The following is a 19,963-nucleotide window of genomic DNA, read 5'->3' on the forward strand; positions in this document are numbered from 1 at the left end:
CACTGTTCTTACACAACAAAAAGACCACATAAGGAGGGAGAACACACGTGCACAAACTCACATACAGTAAAATGGGTAGATGGGTGCACAGGAAAGACGTGAGGAGGGTTCCCACTCTGTTTTTATGCAGCAAGGCAGAAGACATGCCAGTCAGATACAGGCAAGCAAAGCAAGAGAGAATGAAATGTGTATGCGTTTGTGTGTGTTGGCCTCGTGCCGGATGGCCTTGTTTTTCCTCAGACAATATTTGATGTTAGAGTCAATATGGGTGCAGGGAGGGCGTGACGAGAAAGAAAATAGGTGAGGAAAAGGAAAAACATTGGGAAACAAAAGGTCTAATAACGCAGTGATGGTGGAAGTGGGCTACAGAGGCACGCTTGTGCCAATAGGGCCAGCCTGAGCAAAGTTTTTTAACTAGCATCCAGAGGTAAAAGTAATTCAAGTTTTAATGATTTTTACCATTGCTTCACAGACAGAATTTCTGATTCTTTTGGTTGGAAATTAAATTCCATCCATCCGTTTCCCTAAGATTATCATCCTTCCACACTGAACGCCACATAATGTAGTCAATATCACACACTGTTACTCAGTTATGAGAATGCAGATCCTCTTCATTGGTAATATTCCACAAGCTCAACTTTAATAATGCAGGGCTGTGCCAAAAGGCCTCCTTTTTTTTATCTTTAAGGCCACCATACGTCTTGCTGGCTCTCAACAAAGCTCAACATGGCTCAAGTCAGAATCAGCCATTGACATAAACATGTAGCACAAATGTCAGTCTTTTCATTCAATTCAATTGAGTTCAGTTAAATGTACAGGGTCAGGCAAAATGATCTGACACATTTGTAAGTTAAATAATAGGCAAATAAAGTAAAGAAACAAAAAAGTGTTTTTTTTTTCGAAAAGGACATATAATGCCATTTTGCTTTGTTTCTTTATAATGCCATTGTTTTTCGTTTCTTTTTCAGTCGCTGCCATGAATTGGACTGGTGAGCATTGCGCTTTCATTGTGGAAACGTTTATCACAACAAACGAATCTGTAACTGCAACACAACGAGCGTTTGCACTTCAATCTTGGTAAACAAGAACCCGTACCAGCTCGAAACACGATCTTGTTATGGGTTACCAACTTCAGAGCTACTGGATCTGCATTGAGTGTGTGGACGATAATGGGTCCCATTTGACTGATTTAATTTTTAAACCATAATGAAACAGAATGGCATTATATGTACTTTTCGAAAATAAAAACACTTTCTTGTTTCTTTACTTTGTTTGCCTTTTATTTAACCTAGAAATGTGTCAGATCATTTTGCCTGACCCTGTATTTACTGTTGTGATTTGACGCTATATAATCTCACAGCACTTTACACGTGACGGTCACACTCATAAATGGGGAAAAAAAGAGAACCAACTGAAACCCCACATGAGCAAGCACTTGGTGACGGAGGCAAGGAAAAACTTCTGGGGAAGAAACCTTGAACAGAACCCAGGCTCTGTGGGCTGACCATCTGTCTCGACCGGTTGGGTTGAGATAGAAAAATAGAGTAGAGGGATAGATGGTAGATCAAGTCAGAAAACAAGAGAGTCCACGGAACATAGAGCAGTTTCTCTGATACATATCAGCGTATCATGCATACTGTAAATAATGTAAACATGATGATTCACATGCAAACAATGGAAACATCTGGCTGTCCATTCACATACACACATAATGTAAACATGTTGGTCTATTCACATAAGCATGTCATATAAATTTATGTCTACTCACGGGCATACTTGATGTTAAAATCTGTTCATTCTCATACAGTCTAATTTACACATTAGTCTGTCCACTCACATGCACATACAGCACGTGCACTTCTGTCTGTCCATTCACCTACAAGCTCAATGGATACTTTTGGCCTCTGCTGCCCATTTACAGGCAAATATAGACATATGTCTGACCATTTGGACACATACATGAGGAACAGGACAGCAAATGGTTAATGTGTACAAAAACATAAAGGACTGTGTGTGTGCTTGTTCACCTTTGTGGTCTTGACTTTGTTGCCTGTGCTGCAGCTCCATCCTGTGAGGTCTGGAAGAACCTTACATTCCTCCCCGTCCATGCATGGCTGCATCTGACACCACCACTTCTGGGCAACAATGGAAGCTGGTGAAGGAAAGGACTTACTATAAATGCAAATTCATTTATCGATGATTCAAACATTAATGCATATCACTTTTGCAAGAAATACAGTAAAGTAAATACTTTGAGAATCACTGCAGTTTGATCTCGTTATATAGGTAGTTTCACTTGATCACTCATCCACTGCCCTTAAACTAAATTTTTTGTTTTTGTTTTTTTTTTTAGCCTTGTCTGTGTGGCTTTCATGGGCACTATAGTGTCATTTTAATTGAATCAGTATACAGAGGGTCATTTGCATACTCAATTCAAGTAGAAACAAATCCAAAAGGACAAAACTGGAGGCAAGATATGCATGAGACAGCTGAGATGTGTTGTGATCTTTCAGGGTTGCGAGCAGATCTACGCACCACACATCACATCAGATAAAAATGAATGTAAGCCCGTAGCGAGCATCATAGAAATACTCTCCAAAATATACTGTACATCAAGGGTAAGAATGTGATTCGGCATCACGGAAAGGAATAAAAAAAAAAATCTTCAATGATTTAATGTTGTACAAATTGGAATGAATACTCCTTTCCTTACGAGGCCCTCAGCATCACAGTAAATCACTGATAATTGCGAGATTAGCATTTGAGTTTTAACACAACTGTCACTAAAGACTCTCTCACTAAACACATTGCATCCGCTGGCACGATTCCCAGGAAAGAAGTGACACTTTGAGAGAGTAACTGTCTTTTATAGGACAGCTTTACAGTTTTAGGGTGTCCCCTACGATTTTCTGAAGCGGAGGCGGGGGGCTGCATGGGACTGCCGCACTGCTGTGATGCTGCTGCGCCTGCCTTTTTTTAAAATTATTATTATGACAAACAACAATTTGTTTATGACTTTATTTATTTATTTATTCATTAACTCATTTATTTAACGTTTTTCCAACAATCAGCAGAACATGAATGGAGAACATTGCATAACTGTTAATTTAATGGCAAAGTTGCCATTAAGTGAGAGTTAAAAATGTTGAGCCTCTTTTTGTTACCTGACTTATTTAGTCCAATAGTACTATGTGACTATTATTACAAAAGTACAACATTTTGTACTGTTTGACGCAAACCTAAATTTAATTTGATGCCTGGTTTAGAGTAAAACTAATACATGGGAAATGAATTGTTCAATAATACATTTTAGTTCAAATACATTTTTAGTTCAAAATAAGACAATTAACAAAATAAAATAATTTAAATATTTTTGTTATATAAATGTGTGGCGTATAAAGAGCATAAATTGCAAATCCAATGCAGCATTATTAAATCTACTTTGGCAAAAAGAAAGGAGAGGTGAGCTATTTTGTGACTGCCAACTTTTAATTGTAGTTTATTTACAAAGTACATCTCCGCTCAGTGTGCTCATTTGTCATTTGACAGGTTTCATGTTGAAATAGAACACTTATAAAAATGCTAAGCGTTGAAGCAAATATTCTTTGGTGAACTACTCAACATCAGCTGGTGAGCTACTGCTAGCATACAAGCTACCTGTTGGAGTGTGATAGCATCACAGTGTCTAAAGCTGGACACACTATGTGTTTGTTGAACAACTCAAATACACATCTCGTGTTTTGAAGACAAGCCATAAGTATTACAATGTGAACAAGAGAGCAAGATTGTTAAGTGACACTTTAAAAAGTAAGTTAGCATGAATGCGATAGCCACTTCTAGCTCGCCTGTGATCTAGCTAGCTACCGCCAGAGAGGCAGTGCAAATGGGTAAAAGACGGCAGAAAGTGGAACGACATTGAAAAGTGAGCGATTACACACGCGGGCATAGATAGGCTTCGCATGTGACAAGCTGTTGTCAATTGACTACACATTTTACATACTTTTTTTTTTTATTTGCTCGATATTGAGGACCACAGTGAACGTCAACACACATGACGCTAGTGCCGACACGGCAGACAAGTGATTCTGGTTCATGTTTTTCCAAATAAAGCGCAGTGAAACATTTTTGTGGTTTAATTAATAATCTATATATGTATCTATATAGCATATGCAGTATATACAGTACAGTCATACAATATATTACTTAAGATTGTCTTAAAGGTGTGGCGGCTTTTATTTATTTATTACATGTAGCGGAAATGCTGCAGATGTTTCATTCATGCTACGACCATCTCTGTCTGTGATTGTCTGGGAAAAGACCTAAGCATAAAACGTCTTAGACAGACTTTCATCAGGTCTTCATCATGTTGGCTCATTGATGATGTGACGCATGCAAGCAGTTCTGTGGTTAAAAAAGTGGATACAACCATTACTGCTAAATTGCTACATTCCTGTCTAGATGATTATTTTTGCTTTTGGATGTTGGGTTTTTCTTTCTAACTTGAATGTTTTGATGTCTTTCCATAAAGTATGAATAAATCACAACTACTTTTGCATTACTACTCCGTAACCCCCGCTAGAATTCTGTTATAAATGAAAACGTTATATATAAGTATTGGGCCTCCTTGCCATGTGCTAATGAGAAGCGAAAATAGAAGGAAATGCTGAGCTGCCCATTGCCTGACTGATTCATTAATCAATTAACGTGCGTCTCAATTGAAAAATTATATCTTTTGCATGCAGACTAATTGTGGCGGAAAAAACTGCAGAACCGATGCCAACATGTACGCATTGTTTGTACTCGGCACGCATTTTGACTCTTAAATACAGTTTCACGCTTCATTGCTCACCAGGTTCACATTTTGTGGTTTGTTTTGTTTAGTCTGACAGTCTGGCAGCATTAGGAACCACTGTGCTTCTCGTAATACTGCTCCAACACGGAGAAAAGGAGACAGACCCAGAGGAGTTCATTGTCAAACAAATGAACAAATAACTAAGTTTGATGATTATGTTGTACATTAAAAGTCTTTAATATTGAAGGTTTCATTCATATTGTGTGCTAAATGAAAGTTGGTTTTCTTCCGTGGTGCTGTGACTAACTATGCTTTCTGAGCTGTAATTTGTTACCTAACTGGAGACTTACTTATGTTTTATTATTTAGAAAGATTGTGTATGCGACCGTAAAGGCTGTGATTGGTCGACTTATAGTACATCATTTCCTGTGTGAATACGACTCCTCCATAAAGCCTACCTCCAACAAACGCCTTCTCCTCCGATTTCTGCTCTGTAATTCTGCAGCAACACCCATTTTTCCAATTTAATTACTACTGTTCACTGGCGACGATGGAACAACAACAACCTAAAGGGCTAAGTAGTCAACGAGAGTTGGGGTTGTTCACAAAGTTGAGCAGGGGTATTCAAAGTGTGACACAGGGGCCATTTGCCGCAAGTGGCTCTTTGTTTCAAATGGCTCGTGGTACATCAAACCAAAAAAAACCCATGCAAGTTGGAAGGTCTGAAATTACTTCACTTCCTCACAATTTATTTCACATTCATAATTAGGCCATTATAAAGCCATGTTGGTCTATGTCTGCTTAATTCTCAAGCTTGATAGTTTCTTGTCCGATTTACGATGCAGCATTTCTGAAAGGCAAATTGCCTAAAACTGTGCACAAACCAAAAGTTGGAATGTTCTGTTTTGAGTTACTGAATCGTTTGAATCCATTTAGCTGATTCAAGCAGAAACTTTAACTGCTGCTCTCTGAAAACTGCAACAAACAACTGAGCTCAGAGACTGTAGTCTGGGATTTCATCAAGCATCATCCATAGATGCACACAATGCGAAATATTGATTTTGCAGACACTGGAAAAGGAGAGAGGCAGATTTTCAATGCACTTTATGCTACCTCTCTTAGGATTACAATTATTAGCACTGCTGTGAAATGTAGACTAAAACATCAACAATTAATGGTTATATTGAATGAGGCAGAGTAAAACATTTTGACCTATTTGCCCAACTAGTCGAGTGACAACTAAACATAATCAGTGAAGCCTGAGGGGCATTATCTTTGTCTGATTTATGAACAAATGAGGCACTGGTAAACACAATTCAGATTATATAATTTCCTATGATCTTCTGATACTCTTTTCAACGTATATAGTTCACCATCCATCCATCCATTTTCTATACCGCTTCTCCTCTTTAGGGTCACGGGGCATGCTGGAGCCTATCCCAGCTGACTTCTCTTTAAATCTAAATATATACCGTATACTAACTCAATGTAATTACAGTGGTACCGCAATAAAATACAACCTATTGAACAGTAAATCTGTGCTGGCAAAATAAGGCATACAGCTCACTTGTACTGCATGACTTACCTAAAATTTGCAGTTCAATAAAAAAAATTCAGTGTGCCTTTAAATACTGTACACACTTTCACATGGAACTATTGCAATGCATGACATCAGCATATGACAGAAACCATTAACACACCGAACTAATACTCTAATATCAATAGTGGATTATTGTTTGATGTTTAGTGCTAGGTGTGGCATGATGAGATTTCTTGTTCAGAAAAAAATTCTCACAGTAATAAATAAATTAGTCACACGATAAATGAAAATGATCTTTATGTACTCATTGGTTCAGCACCAAGATGCTTCATAGAACAGCATTACATAGTACAATGGCTTGAACAGAGTGAGCCCTCTTGTCAGTCAATCGCTTTACATATGTGTGTGGGGGGGTGGGGGCACTAGCATACACACACACACACACACACACACACACACACACACACACACACACACACACACAGAAAAAGCGATTGACTGACAAGAGGGTTCACTCTGTTCAAGCCATTGTACTATGTAATGCTGTTCTATGAAGCATCTTGGTGCTGAACCAATGAGTAAGCCTTCTTCCTGCCTATTTGGAGGCATGAGATGATGAAAACTAGCACTAGCATACACATGAACACACACACACAGAGTGAAGCAAGTAAGCTTCGTGAGGAGCAATGCAAGGTAACGTAGTAGAAATTAGGAGGGAAAAAGATCATTGCAAATCAAAATGCTACAGCCCCCGGTGTGGGAATATTCCGGCTTCAAACCGAATGCGCAAGGCCAGCCCATCAACACGGACGGACTGATGGACTTCCTTTAAACATATTGTTCCTCCAGCTAGTAAATGATGAACGCCCCCTTGCATATTAAAAATAAACTAGTCAAAGTATTCCACAAGGTCAGAAAAGTTGAAGTAATTCTGTGTTGCATCATGAAGTGATCATGATGGTTAGCGTGCGGGCCGGCAATGGATGGGAAATTGCGCCCAGTGTGAGTGCAATCTAAATGTCTCTCTGAAAGACACATATTTGTAGATTTTAGTGAAGTCGTTACGTTTAGGAAAATAAACAACAGACCTAGCAACACTTGTGGATGTTTCGGCAGACTGGCCATTTACATCAAATTGTTCAAGTTGGCAGGTAAGCACGCTCGTGCCCTGAAAAGGAGCTCTGCTAAAATCAATACAAAAAGGTTCTTACAGGGAGAACAAGTGTGCCCCAGGTGAGTTGGAGGTAAATCCGTGAAGGTCAACCAATCTTTAGGACATTAGTGCTTTTGTTGGGACATTAAAGTGTTCTTTTATCACCCTCATTCAGTGGTACGTACCATCAACACAAGAGGGCATGGCCCGAGTGGTGCCAGCAACCTGTCCGGGGAAGCAGGAACATTTGACAGTCTGAGACCTCTCCTCAATCTTGTTCTTGTTGCAGCAGCGATGGGCAGCAATTACCTCGCACGTGCCTGCCTTAACGTGCACTGTCCAACACAGAAACACATACACAGGATGTCAATGGCAGTAAGACAATTACTGTTGCACTGTTGAAAGAAGGCTGTCAGTTCTTCTTACAGCTTTGTTCAATACATACACTGAGGCAGTTGCACAATACTGTTTTTGATTCATTTCTACCATCGGCCCTTTTAATCAGCAAAGTGGGAAGGAACAAAGAAATTAGTGCACTTTTCAAGAATGCCCACACACCATTTTCATTTGCAAGTGGATATCAGCCTTGTCGTGACTCAGCCGGTGCAAGAGTATCAGTGCAATGAGCTTGATATATTCACATAGGTTTTCACCTATTCACCCATGTGAATATATGGTTTTATGTATGATGACTTCACACTCATATTGCAAGCTAAATGCAGTATGAACTACAGTGACAATACTCACTCTGCAATACTCGTATTTAAAGGGAAGACATTTCACACAGTTGAAAAAAGATTTCAAAAGTTCTTAATGTGCTCCAGTAATGAGAAACAGACAAAATACAAAGAACCAAATACTCCAGGCTTTGGCTTTACTTTTCGTTTACCAGCAGTGGGATATTGATGTGCTATGTGCGCTATATGATAACGGAGAATAGAGCATCTGCAGCCTATGTATCCATTGTGTTTATTGTGCAAACGCAATGTTAAAATATATTTGATTACTTACTTGCTACAAGCGACAAACAATATTATATCAACTGGCTGTCCTACTACATGAATGCAGTTCAAATGAGATCGAGACATTAAATATCCACAGAGGAACAATTTTACTGACCGCAATGACCTTTTTCTCTACACACACCAGAGCCACATTAAATGGAACCCATAGGATCACTTTTGTTTACTATGTGACCTTTATCACATTAAATTACACCAAATGATCATCAATTAATTATGCATGGCATTAAATCAAGATTTTTTACTGTCCCCCGCACTGCTCTGTGTCTCCTAATGTTACAATACAAATTAGTTGTCTTCTCAGATGGAAAGGAAATGTTGTTCATGAACACATGAACAACAGTCAGTATTTCATGTGGTTTTATTACTCTATCCATAACATAAAAACTGACAATGTGAGATGTTTTCAAGGGAAGTTGCATTAAATGCAAATTGACATTAGTAAGCCATAGTGATTCATGTGTTTACAAGCCAGTGTAACGTCTCAATGTTTTTAAGCTAAAACTGCTAACTATAAAACCTACAGAAGAGTTCACTGCTTATTCTGCTCTGGTTCTCAGGTGTACTGGAGACTGTCCTGGATGACCTTGGGCTGGAGGTGGGGTACGCCCAGGCGCGGACTTACCATTGGGTAAACACAGGCAAATTGCCTAAGGTCCCCGAGGTTTCCAGGGGTCCCAAAACGTCTCATAAAAACTGATTATTGATTTTTTTCTTAGATTTAAAGGGATAGTTCGGACTTTTTGACATGAAGTTGTATGACACACCCATCAGCAGTGTAGTGCATCAAGGGTGATTTTTCTCCCACTTCGTCCCGTAAGTCGAGTTCTGGTCGGTTTTTGTGGAGGAACACATACACACCAGAACACATACACAACAACGGACAAATTGCAGCGCGCAGTGATATGAATGGAGAGAAAATAACGCCAAGCAATTGAGAGGTCTGACTTTTTTTGGGGCGTTTTGTGATGCAAATGTATTACTCTTTTTAATGCATATTGTTTTTAGAAACAAAACGCTTAAGAGACCCCAACAACTAGCTAGAACTACATTCCTCCAGAACAAAAAACGACCAGAACTCGGCTCACGGGATGAAGTGGGGAAGAAGTCACTGCTGATGCACTACACTGCTGATGGGTATGTCATACAACTTCATGTAAAAAAATCTGAACTATCCCTTTTAAAGTACATATTACTGTTTTAGTCTTAATTTGCATGCTTAAAACTACGTCAAATGCATAATCTATTATGATCGTTTCGACCTCTCCCTCTCCTTTCTCATGCAATGGAGCATTCCGTGTTACTGCGCACGTGCAGATTGATTCCGGACGACGGGAGCGAAACAAACTTGTTGGTGCGATCTGGAGAAAAATTAAGCGGGGTTGAGATGATTCACTTGCAATAATAATAATAATATCTTTATCTACTGTACCTCAGGAAATAGGAGCATTTTCTCATATTCACACTTGTTACTAGATGATAAACATGGCTATGTAACTCAGAACTTAAACTGACATAACTGTTACAGATTTCAAAAGCAGGAAAAAGTGGCCTAAATTACATACTCACATTTGGAAAAATTAAAATAAAAAAGGATGTGGAGAGCCCCAATGACTGTTTTCCTTGGGCCCCCAAATGCCCCTGGGTACTCCCTGGATTGGTGACCAGTCAATCAACGGACACATAAAGACAACCAACCATTCCCACTTACATTCACACCTATTGATTCTCCAATTGACCTAACATGGATGTTTTGGACTGTGAGAGGAAACCGGAGAAAACATAAGCAAGCACGGGGGAACTATGCAAACTCCACACAGAGAGGTCCCAAATTCAAACCCAGAACCTTGCGGTGAGGTGGACGTGCTAACTGATAAAGCATATAATATGAAAAAATCGAGCAAATGCAACTGGAAATCGTGATTTAGTCTGACGAGGCTATGCAATTTTTTTAGGAATTGCGGTTTGTATCACCTCATAGGGAAATAAATGATCTGCAGAGCATACTTATAGTTCTAAGAGAAAGAACTGCATATAATGTCACAATTCAAGGAGTATAAGGTTACTGGTCATTTATGGTCCAATTATTATTATCTTGTACAGAAGAGCAAAAGGTGTTCATTCATTCTATCCTGCATCTTCATACTCTTCATTGAATCCAGTTTGTTACTGGTTCATCTTCCTCGCTCCCTTTCTCTTTGCATTATACTAATTGGCATCACATTTGCATTGCATTTTTCTTGCAGGCTTGATAAGCTTTTTGGCACATAATGTACATAGCCAAGGGACATCCGCGCTAACAGTGTAACACCTTGGCCTTCAGCAGGCGTACACTCACACTGGACCATATTGGGCTCAGTATGTGCCAGTATTAATTAATTCAGTTGTGCAATGTCAGACAGAAAAGAAGAGCATGAAGAAGAGCATCAACAATGCAGACACTTTAAGGCACTTTTTAGTTACAATTGGTTTTATTACATTTGTTAATACATGGCAGCATGGAGCACACCTGTAAAAGAATTGCACGCTGGATTATGGGGTTTGCTTGACTTATTCATACTCTATCCCACTGCTCAGATGAATAAAATGTCTCTTAATTGAAAAAAAACATACGTGCATAGTCAAAGATTTGTAGCTGTGACCTTGAAAACCAATGGAAATTGCTCTTTTATTTGCAATAAACCCTGTGGCCGGAGAGCAGTAGTAAATGTAAACATCTCAGTGAACAAAACTATGCATGAGTGAGTGCACTTAGGCCTGAACCGTTACATCACTCTAACTGGACCTTGAAACCAAGTGTTTACAGACTTTGATCTGTGTGTGCGCTAAAACAGTCTCATTCTTTTTGCAGCATTGCTGGTTGCAAAAATTCCATCTATTTTCTATACTGCTTGTCCTCATTGGGGTCATGGGTAAGCTGGAGCCTACTCCAGCTGACTGCACCAAAATACATACTATGAAATGATTTACTTTTTTGCAAATCACACTATCACCCTATCACCCTATCGAGGAAGAACTTTGTATAACATTTGGCTATTATTTCATTTGAGAAACGACATTTTAAACTGACTGATATTATCGTTATCGTGAGCCATGTATCAAATCATATCGTATGAGGTACCCTGAGCTTCCTAGCCCAACTCACAATACTTGGTGCGGCACAGCCTCACTCAGACTCTACCTCCAGCGACCCCCAGGTAAATCTGGTAAGTGTTGCCAGATGGGAAAAGGCAAATTATTGTACCAGAAGCTGAAAATGATCGTATTTTGAGAAAAAGCTACAGTAAAACATTACCACAGACCGTGTTGTATAGCTTAGAATTCAGTTTGACCTCCAACTAATGGCACGGTTGGAAAAAAAGCTGTCATTTGCAGAACAGAGACCCCACCTGTCTTTGAAGATGCATGTGTGACAATGCACAACATTAGTTGCAGTGCAGGATGTATCTTGTTTGTGTTTGCTATTGGCTATGTATTGAAGGGGTGAAATTATCATACAAATACAAAATTTATAGTACGTCTGGGAACACTGCTGTTTAACAAAGTTTTGTAAATATACTGATTTCACATTAGCTAAGACTGAAAATTGCTTCTTTGTACCGACCAAAAAACGTGGTTTATGCTGCCTTAGCATTGATGTCAAACATGCTGCAAATACTGTGCTGGAAACGTTTATGACTTACTTAATATGTTTTACAATTCCTGCACACCTGCTCTGGATTGTGTCATGTTAAACTGTTTTCCCTCCAATGCGAGACAATGACTCTGCAGGGTTTATATTACAGTGATGTTTGTCCATCCAAAAAAATGTCATTACTGTTTATATACGCTGTAGAGCTGCTATAACTTGATATGATTATGTTTTGTTTTCATACAAATCATTGTGTTATGTTCCGCTTTCGCTGCTTGTCTTTTATTTTGTAGTATCACCCTACTGGCTGGCTGTTTCCGACAAGGTTTTCTCCCCTCTGGTGCTGGACAAAGTGACGAGCAAAACCTGCAGCCACTTGTTGAACAGCATGCTTGATGTTTCGTGCTTCTGGCTACGGCAGGAAGACTTCACATTATTCACCCACAATCCTGGTCTCTTTTAATGTTTGTGTATGTACAGTATCACTAATAACTAATAACAATTTTTTTCTTGTTTCAGTTTTCTGCTTCCATGCAGTTTTAACGTCTTCCTGCAATGCTCGTTGCTGTTTTTTGTTGGGATTTTTGTCACAGCGCCCTTTTTGTTGTTTGCGTTTCCACCGTAGTTTTTTGTTCCTGCTTGTTCATTAACTCCATTAAAGACTATTTTTCCCGTACCTCTGTCTGTGCATCTGGTGTCCAACACATGCTAAAGCCTGTGTTCAAATATTAAAACATATAATTTTTCCACATCAATTTATCAGATTAAATATGTATCTCACTGACTGTAAAACTAGACATCAAGAAAAAAGTCGTTATCCCTCTTCATCTCCACGTTTCATCTTGGCGTACTCCTATAACAAAAATTACCCCTCCTCTATACTCAATTTCTTAGTCCACAGCCCCACTTTGCCCCTGCTGTTTCCTGGACTTACCCAGCAGGGTGGCAGAGTGTTCATCCCTGACCTTAAATGAAATATCTTTTACATGTTAGATCATGTGTTTTCATTCTGTCCTTGCTGATGTGTCTCCATCTCTTTCGGAGGCATGACAACTTCTTATCCATCAAGTGTTCACAACATTTATATTTCACATTTACGAGTGACATGCTACTGAGTAACAGATTGGTTTGTGTGTGTGTGGTTTAGAATAAGAACCACACCCTGAATGAGCTGTCCTGATCCCAGTAGGAAACCACTTTTAAATATCACTGCCACCGCTGGGAACCTCTCACATTCTGTACAGTTTACAGGAACAAAAATAGTGCCTGCGCAGCATGCATATAAAAATGTATAGAATTTTGAGATACTACATGCAAATAAAGTGCATGCAATGTATGCATTATGCAAATGTCTGACTTTTAGGACAGCAAACTGCTACTTTCTTGACTTAAAAGCTGGCGACACTGGCTGAAAGTCTGCACTTCTATCACATCTTAATTGTTTTGTCGTTGTGGTGGTGTATGGCAATCAGCAAAGGGCCACCAAGACAAGGGGGTGCCGCAAGAATGAGGGAGAAAGAAAAAAAAATTATTTGTGCTCAGCACTCATTTGCTCATTGAGTCAGGATACGTGTGTCAGATGGGCGCCCACTAAAGGAGGGATACTGGCTTCCCCATGCTGCTCAGACATAGCAATGGATCAAACCAACCCAAGTAGTGAGGGTGGTGAGTAACTGCTCACAACAGTAACAGTAACTGCTCAAAACTTAAACACACCTGATTGTTGTTATTGTATAATATTGAATATATTGCAGAACAAGAGTCTCATGTTATTTCAGTGCAAAAATGCTAAATAAAAAGGAGGCAATTGTGAGTCAATGAGTTGGTTTAGCCTCGACTGCTAGTTAAGGTGAGGGATTATGATTAACTGTCATTAATTTGTCAACAAAACATGAAAAAACAAGAGAAAGTTGAAGTCATCAGGTGCACAATTTAGACAGAAGAAGAAAGACGAAGAGGAGAAACGAGCCAAAGATAAAGGGTATACAGCTATGCTTTGTGTATACCATCTTAGTAATGGATGTGATTAAATAAGCTAACGTTACTTGGTGACAGGCTAACTGCGGTTCATTTGTTTTGTGTAAATTGCGTAAATAATTTCTGAGCACCTTCTGCAGTTAGGATGAGGAGCCATCTATGTCCTCCTCAGTCACACAGAACACCACAGAAATGACTTTGGACACATGAATCAGAACCATAATGGCCTTTACTCGTCACTTATACAGATGGTACAAACGAAATTGTGCAATCCCCCGTCCGTACATATACAACACAGCATACAATATGACAGGGGGGTAGACAGGTACAGGATGACTGGACAGGATGACTGGGCGATAAAAGGGGGAGAGGGAAGGGGAGAACAAAAGTAGGAGGAGGAACAAGAGGGGAGGAGAAAAAAAAAGCAACTTCAAACTGTTCTCCTATGTGGGGGTACAGTGTGGGACTAGCAAAAAAAGTCCTCGGCAACATAGGCACAAATAAGCACACTTTACAACATAAGAACTCGATGACTTGCACCAGGGGAGGGAGAAAGGAGGGTGGAGATGTTCCAGCGACAGCAAATTGCAGCCAATGGGCTGTCACAAAATGGGCCCCAGAGTCAACAATCAACAGGTGTCCGTGAAGGAAGGGGGGAAGGAATCCAGCGTGTCTCACTACAGCAACCTCCTGGAGTTCCAGCAGCAGTGACCTTGGCCAAGACCGGTGCCGGGGGGGTCCAGATTAATTACATTGTTTGGGTTAGTGCGAGTAGCCGCATTCCAATAGACTCGGCTACCCTGTTTGTCCATTCTGGTCTCTCGATCGATCCATCAGTCATGACGGGTAGCTGCTGAGCGTGCTGGACTGCTTTCTTCGTCTTACGAATTCCACGATACACCAGGGCAGTGCCTAGTCCAAGCAGCAAAAGACCTGCAATCACGGTTCCGAATAGGTAAATGTCTTCGATGTCCTCAACGAAAGAATTCCCAGGCACACGACCCTCCACTTACCCCAAATGTCCATCATGCAACCAGCGGTGAACATTCCGTCAATTTTGACAATTGCGTGGAGAAACCAGTTGATAAATTCCATGATTTAGATTTGGTGAGCAATGTGGAGAGCGGCTCTTAACAGTATGAGACAGGACAACACGAGACGTGAGAAGCAGAGCAGGGAAGATAAGGGAGAGGAGAGGGAAAAAATGCGACCGCCTTCGTTGAGAGGCAGCAGAAGTGTAAATATCTGCTGCTATCTCAATGTTCCTGTCTCTTCATACTTAATACTGTCTGTTATGATCTTAGCTGGATGTATTTTAGTAGCAGGAGTGGTTATTTGTTAAGTTGTTTGTTTTTTTTTTAAATCAGTATCACTGTCAGTTTTCTATCAGTAGTATCATAGACCAGAGGTCCTCAACCCCAGGGTAATTTCCATATTTCATTTTTTTGTTTTTATTTTGAAAAGTGGCCGGATTCTCTCTGTTACATCTGTCTCACTTGATGCATGTCCATTGTGCGTGTGCTAACTTTCTCTCGCCGCACAGATAGACTACTACTGTATTTTTACCATTTTTCTTTCACCTCATATTTGGTGTCAAATGCTGATACTATGTGTGAATGCATAAAGGTAAGTTCTGATGACTTATTGAGTGCTAATGTGTACATTTGTCTCAAGTTAATTTATGCTAGCGCACTGCCTTTTTTGGTGGATGGTGGGTCGGCATTCATTTTGTGCTTTTAATTTGATGTTATTAATGTCTTAGTTTTACACAATACATAATAAATAAGATTAATTAGATCGCTATAATGTACGAACCCCTCACCCCCCGGTCCGCGGGAGATTTGTGGGAACCCAAGCCGGTCCGTGGGTCTAAAAAGGTTGGAGACCACTGTCATAGACAACTAAATTCAATAAATTAAGCTTTGCCTTTCGGCTCAGCTCCCTCTTCACCACAACAGACCGATGCAGAGTTCGCATCACTGCAGACGCCGCACCAATTCGCCTGTCGATCTCTTGTTCCATCCTTCCCTCACTCGTGAAGGTCTCACTGTCTCTGCTAATGTGAGCATTGAAGTCCCCCAGCAGAACAACAATAAATCGATAAGTTGATAACCACCGTCGCAGTACTGTTTAACTCTGTTTAGGAAATTTTGTTTTTTTTGGGCTGCTTCTTGAGCCACTTTCCCAGTACACCCCACTGGATGACAGATATCATTTCGTCATGACGCTAGGGTAAACATGAGAACACGTTACACAACAGGAAGTGGAGGAGCCCCCGAATGTCTGGCCTTTGTCGACCGGGTAGGCTACTGGCCTTGTTGGCTGCAGACCCTTAAATTGGACACAAGCACAGGTGCACATTCAAGGTCAAGCATGAGGATACGGTGCCTCATAACTGTTTGAAGTCAAATGTTCTGATTACAATGGAGTTTTCTCATTCTCATCAATAAGCATAATAGGTATGGTTAATAATAAAGCACAGGCTGTAGTGGATAAATGCATGGGATAGTCAGTTTTCTTTTTTGTAGTCACCAAGGATATATCAAAATCCAATATGAGGTTTAAAACATTGGCTAAGTTAATTAGATTCCAGTGTACGTATCTCAGTGCACGTGTGTGTTCCCATCAGTGCATGTATGTCCATGCATTTGTGCAAATAATTAGATTACATTCCAGTGAGATGGCACCATCCGTTATGAATCATAAACACCGGGCAAATTCTAATGCTATTTTCAAGTCTGCCAAGAAAATTAGCACAGAGAAAAAGGGAGGCACGCACATTTGACCACTACTTTCTTTATTCTCCTCACCACTGTTTTAGATCCTCTGTTGTTTCTAATACAATAGCATTTTCCCCCTTTGTACGCATTGGTTACTTACAAAAGGTTGTGTATTCCAATTGTTTTTATATTGTATGTTGTATAAGGTGTAATAGCAAAAATATCATATTTTATTTTCACAGGCTACAGGAACATCAAAATTGCACTCGCTAATAAATTCCTGATGCATATGACATAACTATGCGTGCATGAATAGATTTACCATTTGCAACCCCCAAAGGAGACTGACACACTAATGTCCCTGTAGTAATAAAACTCTCGAGATCATCATGAGGAAAAAACGAAGACAGAAGAGCAGAATAAGCCGCTGAAAACATGCACATATTCAGGGCCAGTTAACATTTCCTGTTGGGGGAAAGGGGTGAGAAACATTTCCATCATAAAACCTTGTAGAAGAAAATTCATGTTGTGTGTTTGCCAAGGGCGATCATAACTGTAGCAATATGCCTTATTTTTTAGTCATTACAAGAACTTTTTGTCATGAGAATTTAGTAGGATTTGTGCATTACAAAATGCACTGTAATAAGCCCTTAAACGTTTTGGTATTTTTCAGAGAAATATCAATTTCAGATATAGATTCATAAATTTTATACACTTACTACAATGTGTATGTGTCCAACAAAGTAGTCGAGAGCCCAAACAAAGCATCCACGCGTTGGTGATGCAGTCTGTGTGAAGAATGGGCCCCCTGTGGTCACTATTTCTCAAGGACTTAACTGAATAGCTTAAAAGCTATTTTTAGAGTTTTCAAATACATTGTAAACAAAATAATTTGCCCCATAGCCTGGGATGAAACACTGATCATTGTGTTGTCATTAGACCATTAGACCACAGAGGTTCAATGGCATTGTGGGTGACATTTTTAATACACTAGGTCCCCAACTTACAAACATCCGACTAGGGAACACTCACCAATACGAACACAAGCCGACTGGTCTATATTTTATTTTATTTTGCCTTGTAGTCGCTCAGTCAGTATTTATACTGCTACTGTACATGCTTGACCAGTAGAGGACACTGTGACACTTCTAATGGGACCAACAGAGGAAGCCTCAGAGCTAATGAAACCAACAGAGGAAGAGTTAGACCCTGGGGAGATAAAGCTAAATGGAAAGCTAAATTGTACAACCCGGACAGAGCGTGTGATTAAAGTTTATGAAGAGTTAATAGGCCTGCTTAATTCTACACCACCCACAGAACACTACCTCTTTTAGAAGAGTCTAACCATGACGACGATTTGTCCTTTTTTTCAATAACTCCTCCTCCAACTCCACCACAACGATGTATGCTTGACCACTCCTCTTCAAAGGTAAATAATATTTATCATTATGTATTATTATATCACTTTTATAATTGTTTTTTTCATTAATTATCCTCGTTTAATATTACTACTGCATCCAAACTCATATTTACATACATACACATACAGTATACTGTATATGTATACACGTACATGTAGTACCTACATCATTGGTAATATTACCTTTTCCCCTACTTAAGAACAATTCGACATAAGAACGGTCGTCTGGAACCAATTGTGTTCGTTAGTTGGGGACTTAGTGTATATCCTTATTGGAGACAGAGCAGAAAAGAAGTTTGCTGTAAAATTTTATAGACTAATTTTGATTCTCATGATAATAAAGGACAAATTCCTTCCCTTTAGAATCAAAAATGGGAACCAAACAGGTTTCTAAATACTGCACAATTGTGGTTTCAACGCAGCCCTAGTAGTACTATCCAATCTCCTAATTGTTCCCTCTCCTTTCTCGCTTTTCTTTTTGAAGACCGGATTTTATTTTAGGCAATATTGTAATGCACTGACGGCTATGAACCTGTCTATGTAACTGTCACCAGTCTATGCATTAAAGCACGACCAAACCACTTCATGTAGTTCCATTTAGCCCTCCGTTGGCACATGTTAGATCACATGACCATCTTCTACTTGTCATCCAGCTTCTCATTCTGATATTTTTCTTCTTGTAGTTGCTACTACTCTTTTTGGACTGTGTTATCTACTGTTATGTTTGAGCACTGTTTTGTTGTGCTTGATCTTTTTGTTTTGTTTTTGCAGAAAGCAGCTGATTGGCCCCACCCTTTTTGGAGCCTATAAATAACTACAGGTGTGCACTGCACGTTCTCTCTCACCCTTCACCGTCCACTCTCTGCGCGTTGCCTTCTAATGGCAGACTCGGTCCCACCTCGGCATGCTCCAGGGCCACTCAGCTGCTTCTTGCTGGCTGCTGGCATAATGCTGAACAGCAGGCTGAGTTTTGTTTTTAGTTCTTGTTTGTCCTGGTGTCCTGTTTTGGATTTTGGTTTTGTTTAGCGATTTAGTTGTCTTTTTCCTTTTTATGGGTAGCGGCGAGGTGACAGGAGGACGGCCTTGTATTGGGTTGGTACCTAGCTTTTCTGTTGTTTGTTTGGGCCGGCACATCAGGACTTTTTTTTTGGGCGCAGGAGGGAGATTTCATTTTTTATTTTTTAGCTTATGTATCAATAAACTTTGGTGACTTGCTTTTCCTGCCTCCTATACCCTCCTTAAATATGTTCTGTACCTCTGGGTTGTAACATCTACTGCCCAGTAGACCTTGGCCTGCTCCTACTGTTTTGGGAGTTCAATTTATTTTAGACTATTCCGTAGTGCGCCTTTTTGCCCCATCGCTTTGTGTTGAACTTTTTTTGATTTAATTAAATGGTAAAATGGTCTTTCACTTGTATAGCGCTTTTTCCACCTCCAAGGCACTGCTAGCATATACTGTATATACTGATGACGCAGCATCAGGAGCAACTGGGGGTTCAGTATCTTGCCCAAGGATACTTCGACATGATCACGGGAGGACGGAGGATCGAACCTGCAATTCCATGTTGGGAGACCTGAGCCGTGCCACCCCACAACCTGTTGCAACTTTGAACCTCTTGTCTCTGCATCTTCTGTCCACCAAAGAACCGAACAGAACAGAATAATCCAGCCAGCTATGGACTCCGCGGAGACAGACCCGCTCAAGAAG

General features: G+C 40.0%; 1 protein-coding gene across 1 annotated transcript in view; it reads right to left on the bottom strand.

Annotated features, from left to right (window-relative positions):
* LOC129181684 (chemokine-like protein TAFA-2) overlaps window positions 1-19,963 on the bottom strand; it is a 137,445-nt gene that overhangs the window by 38,953 nt on the left and 78,529 nt on the right. The window contains exons 3-4 of the mRNA XM_054777186.1: window positions 7,671-7,820; window positions 2,028-2,152 (exon numbers count right to left, since the gene is read on the bottom strand). Of these exons, the coding sequence (XP_054633161.1) occupies window positions 2,028-2,152; window positions 7,671-7,820 (275 nt within the window). The remainder of the gene's footprint in view (window positions 1-2,027; window positions 2,153-7,670; window positions 7,821-19,963) is intronic.

This window comes from Dunckerocampus dactyliophorus, chromosome 1, assembly GCF_027744805.1.
Source record: "Dunckerocampus dactyliophorus isolate RoL2022-P2 chromosome 1, RoL_Ddac_1.1, whole genome shotgun sequence".
Classification (NCBI taxonomy): domain Eukaryota; kingdom Metazoa; phylum Chordata; class Actinopteri; order Syngnathiformes; family Syngnathidae; genus Dunckerocampus; species Dunckerocampus dactyliophorus.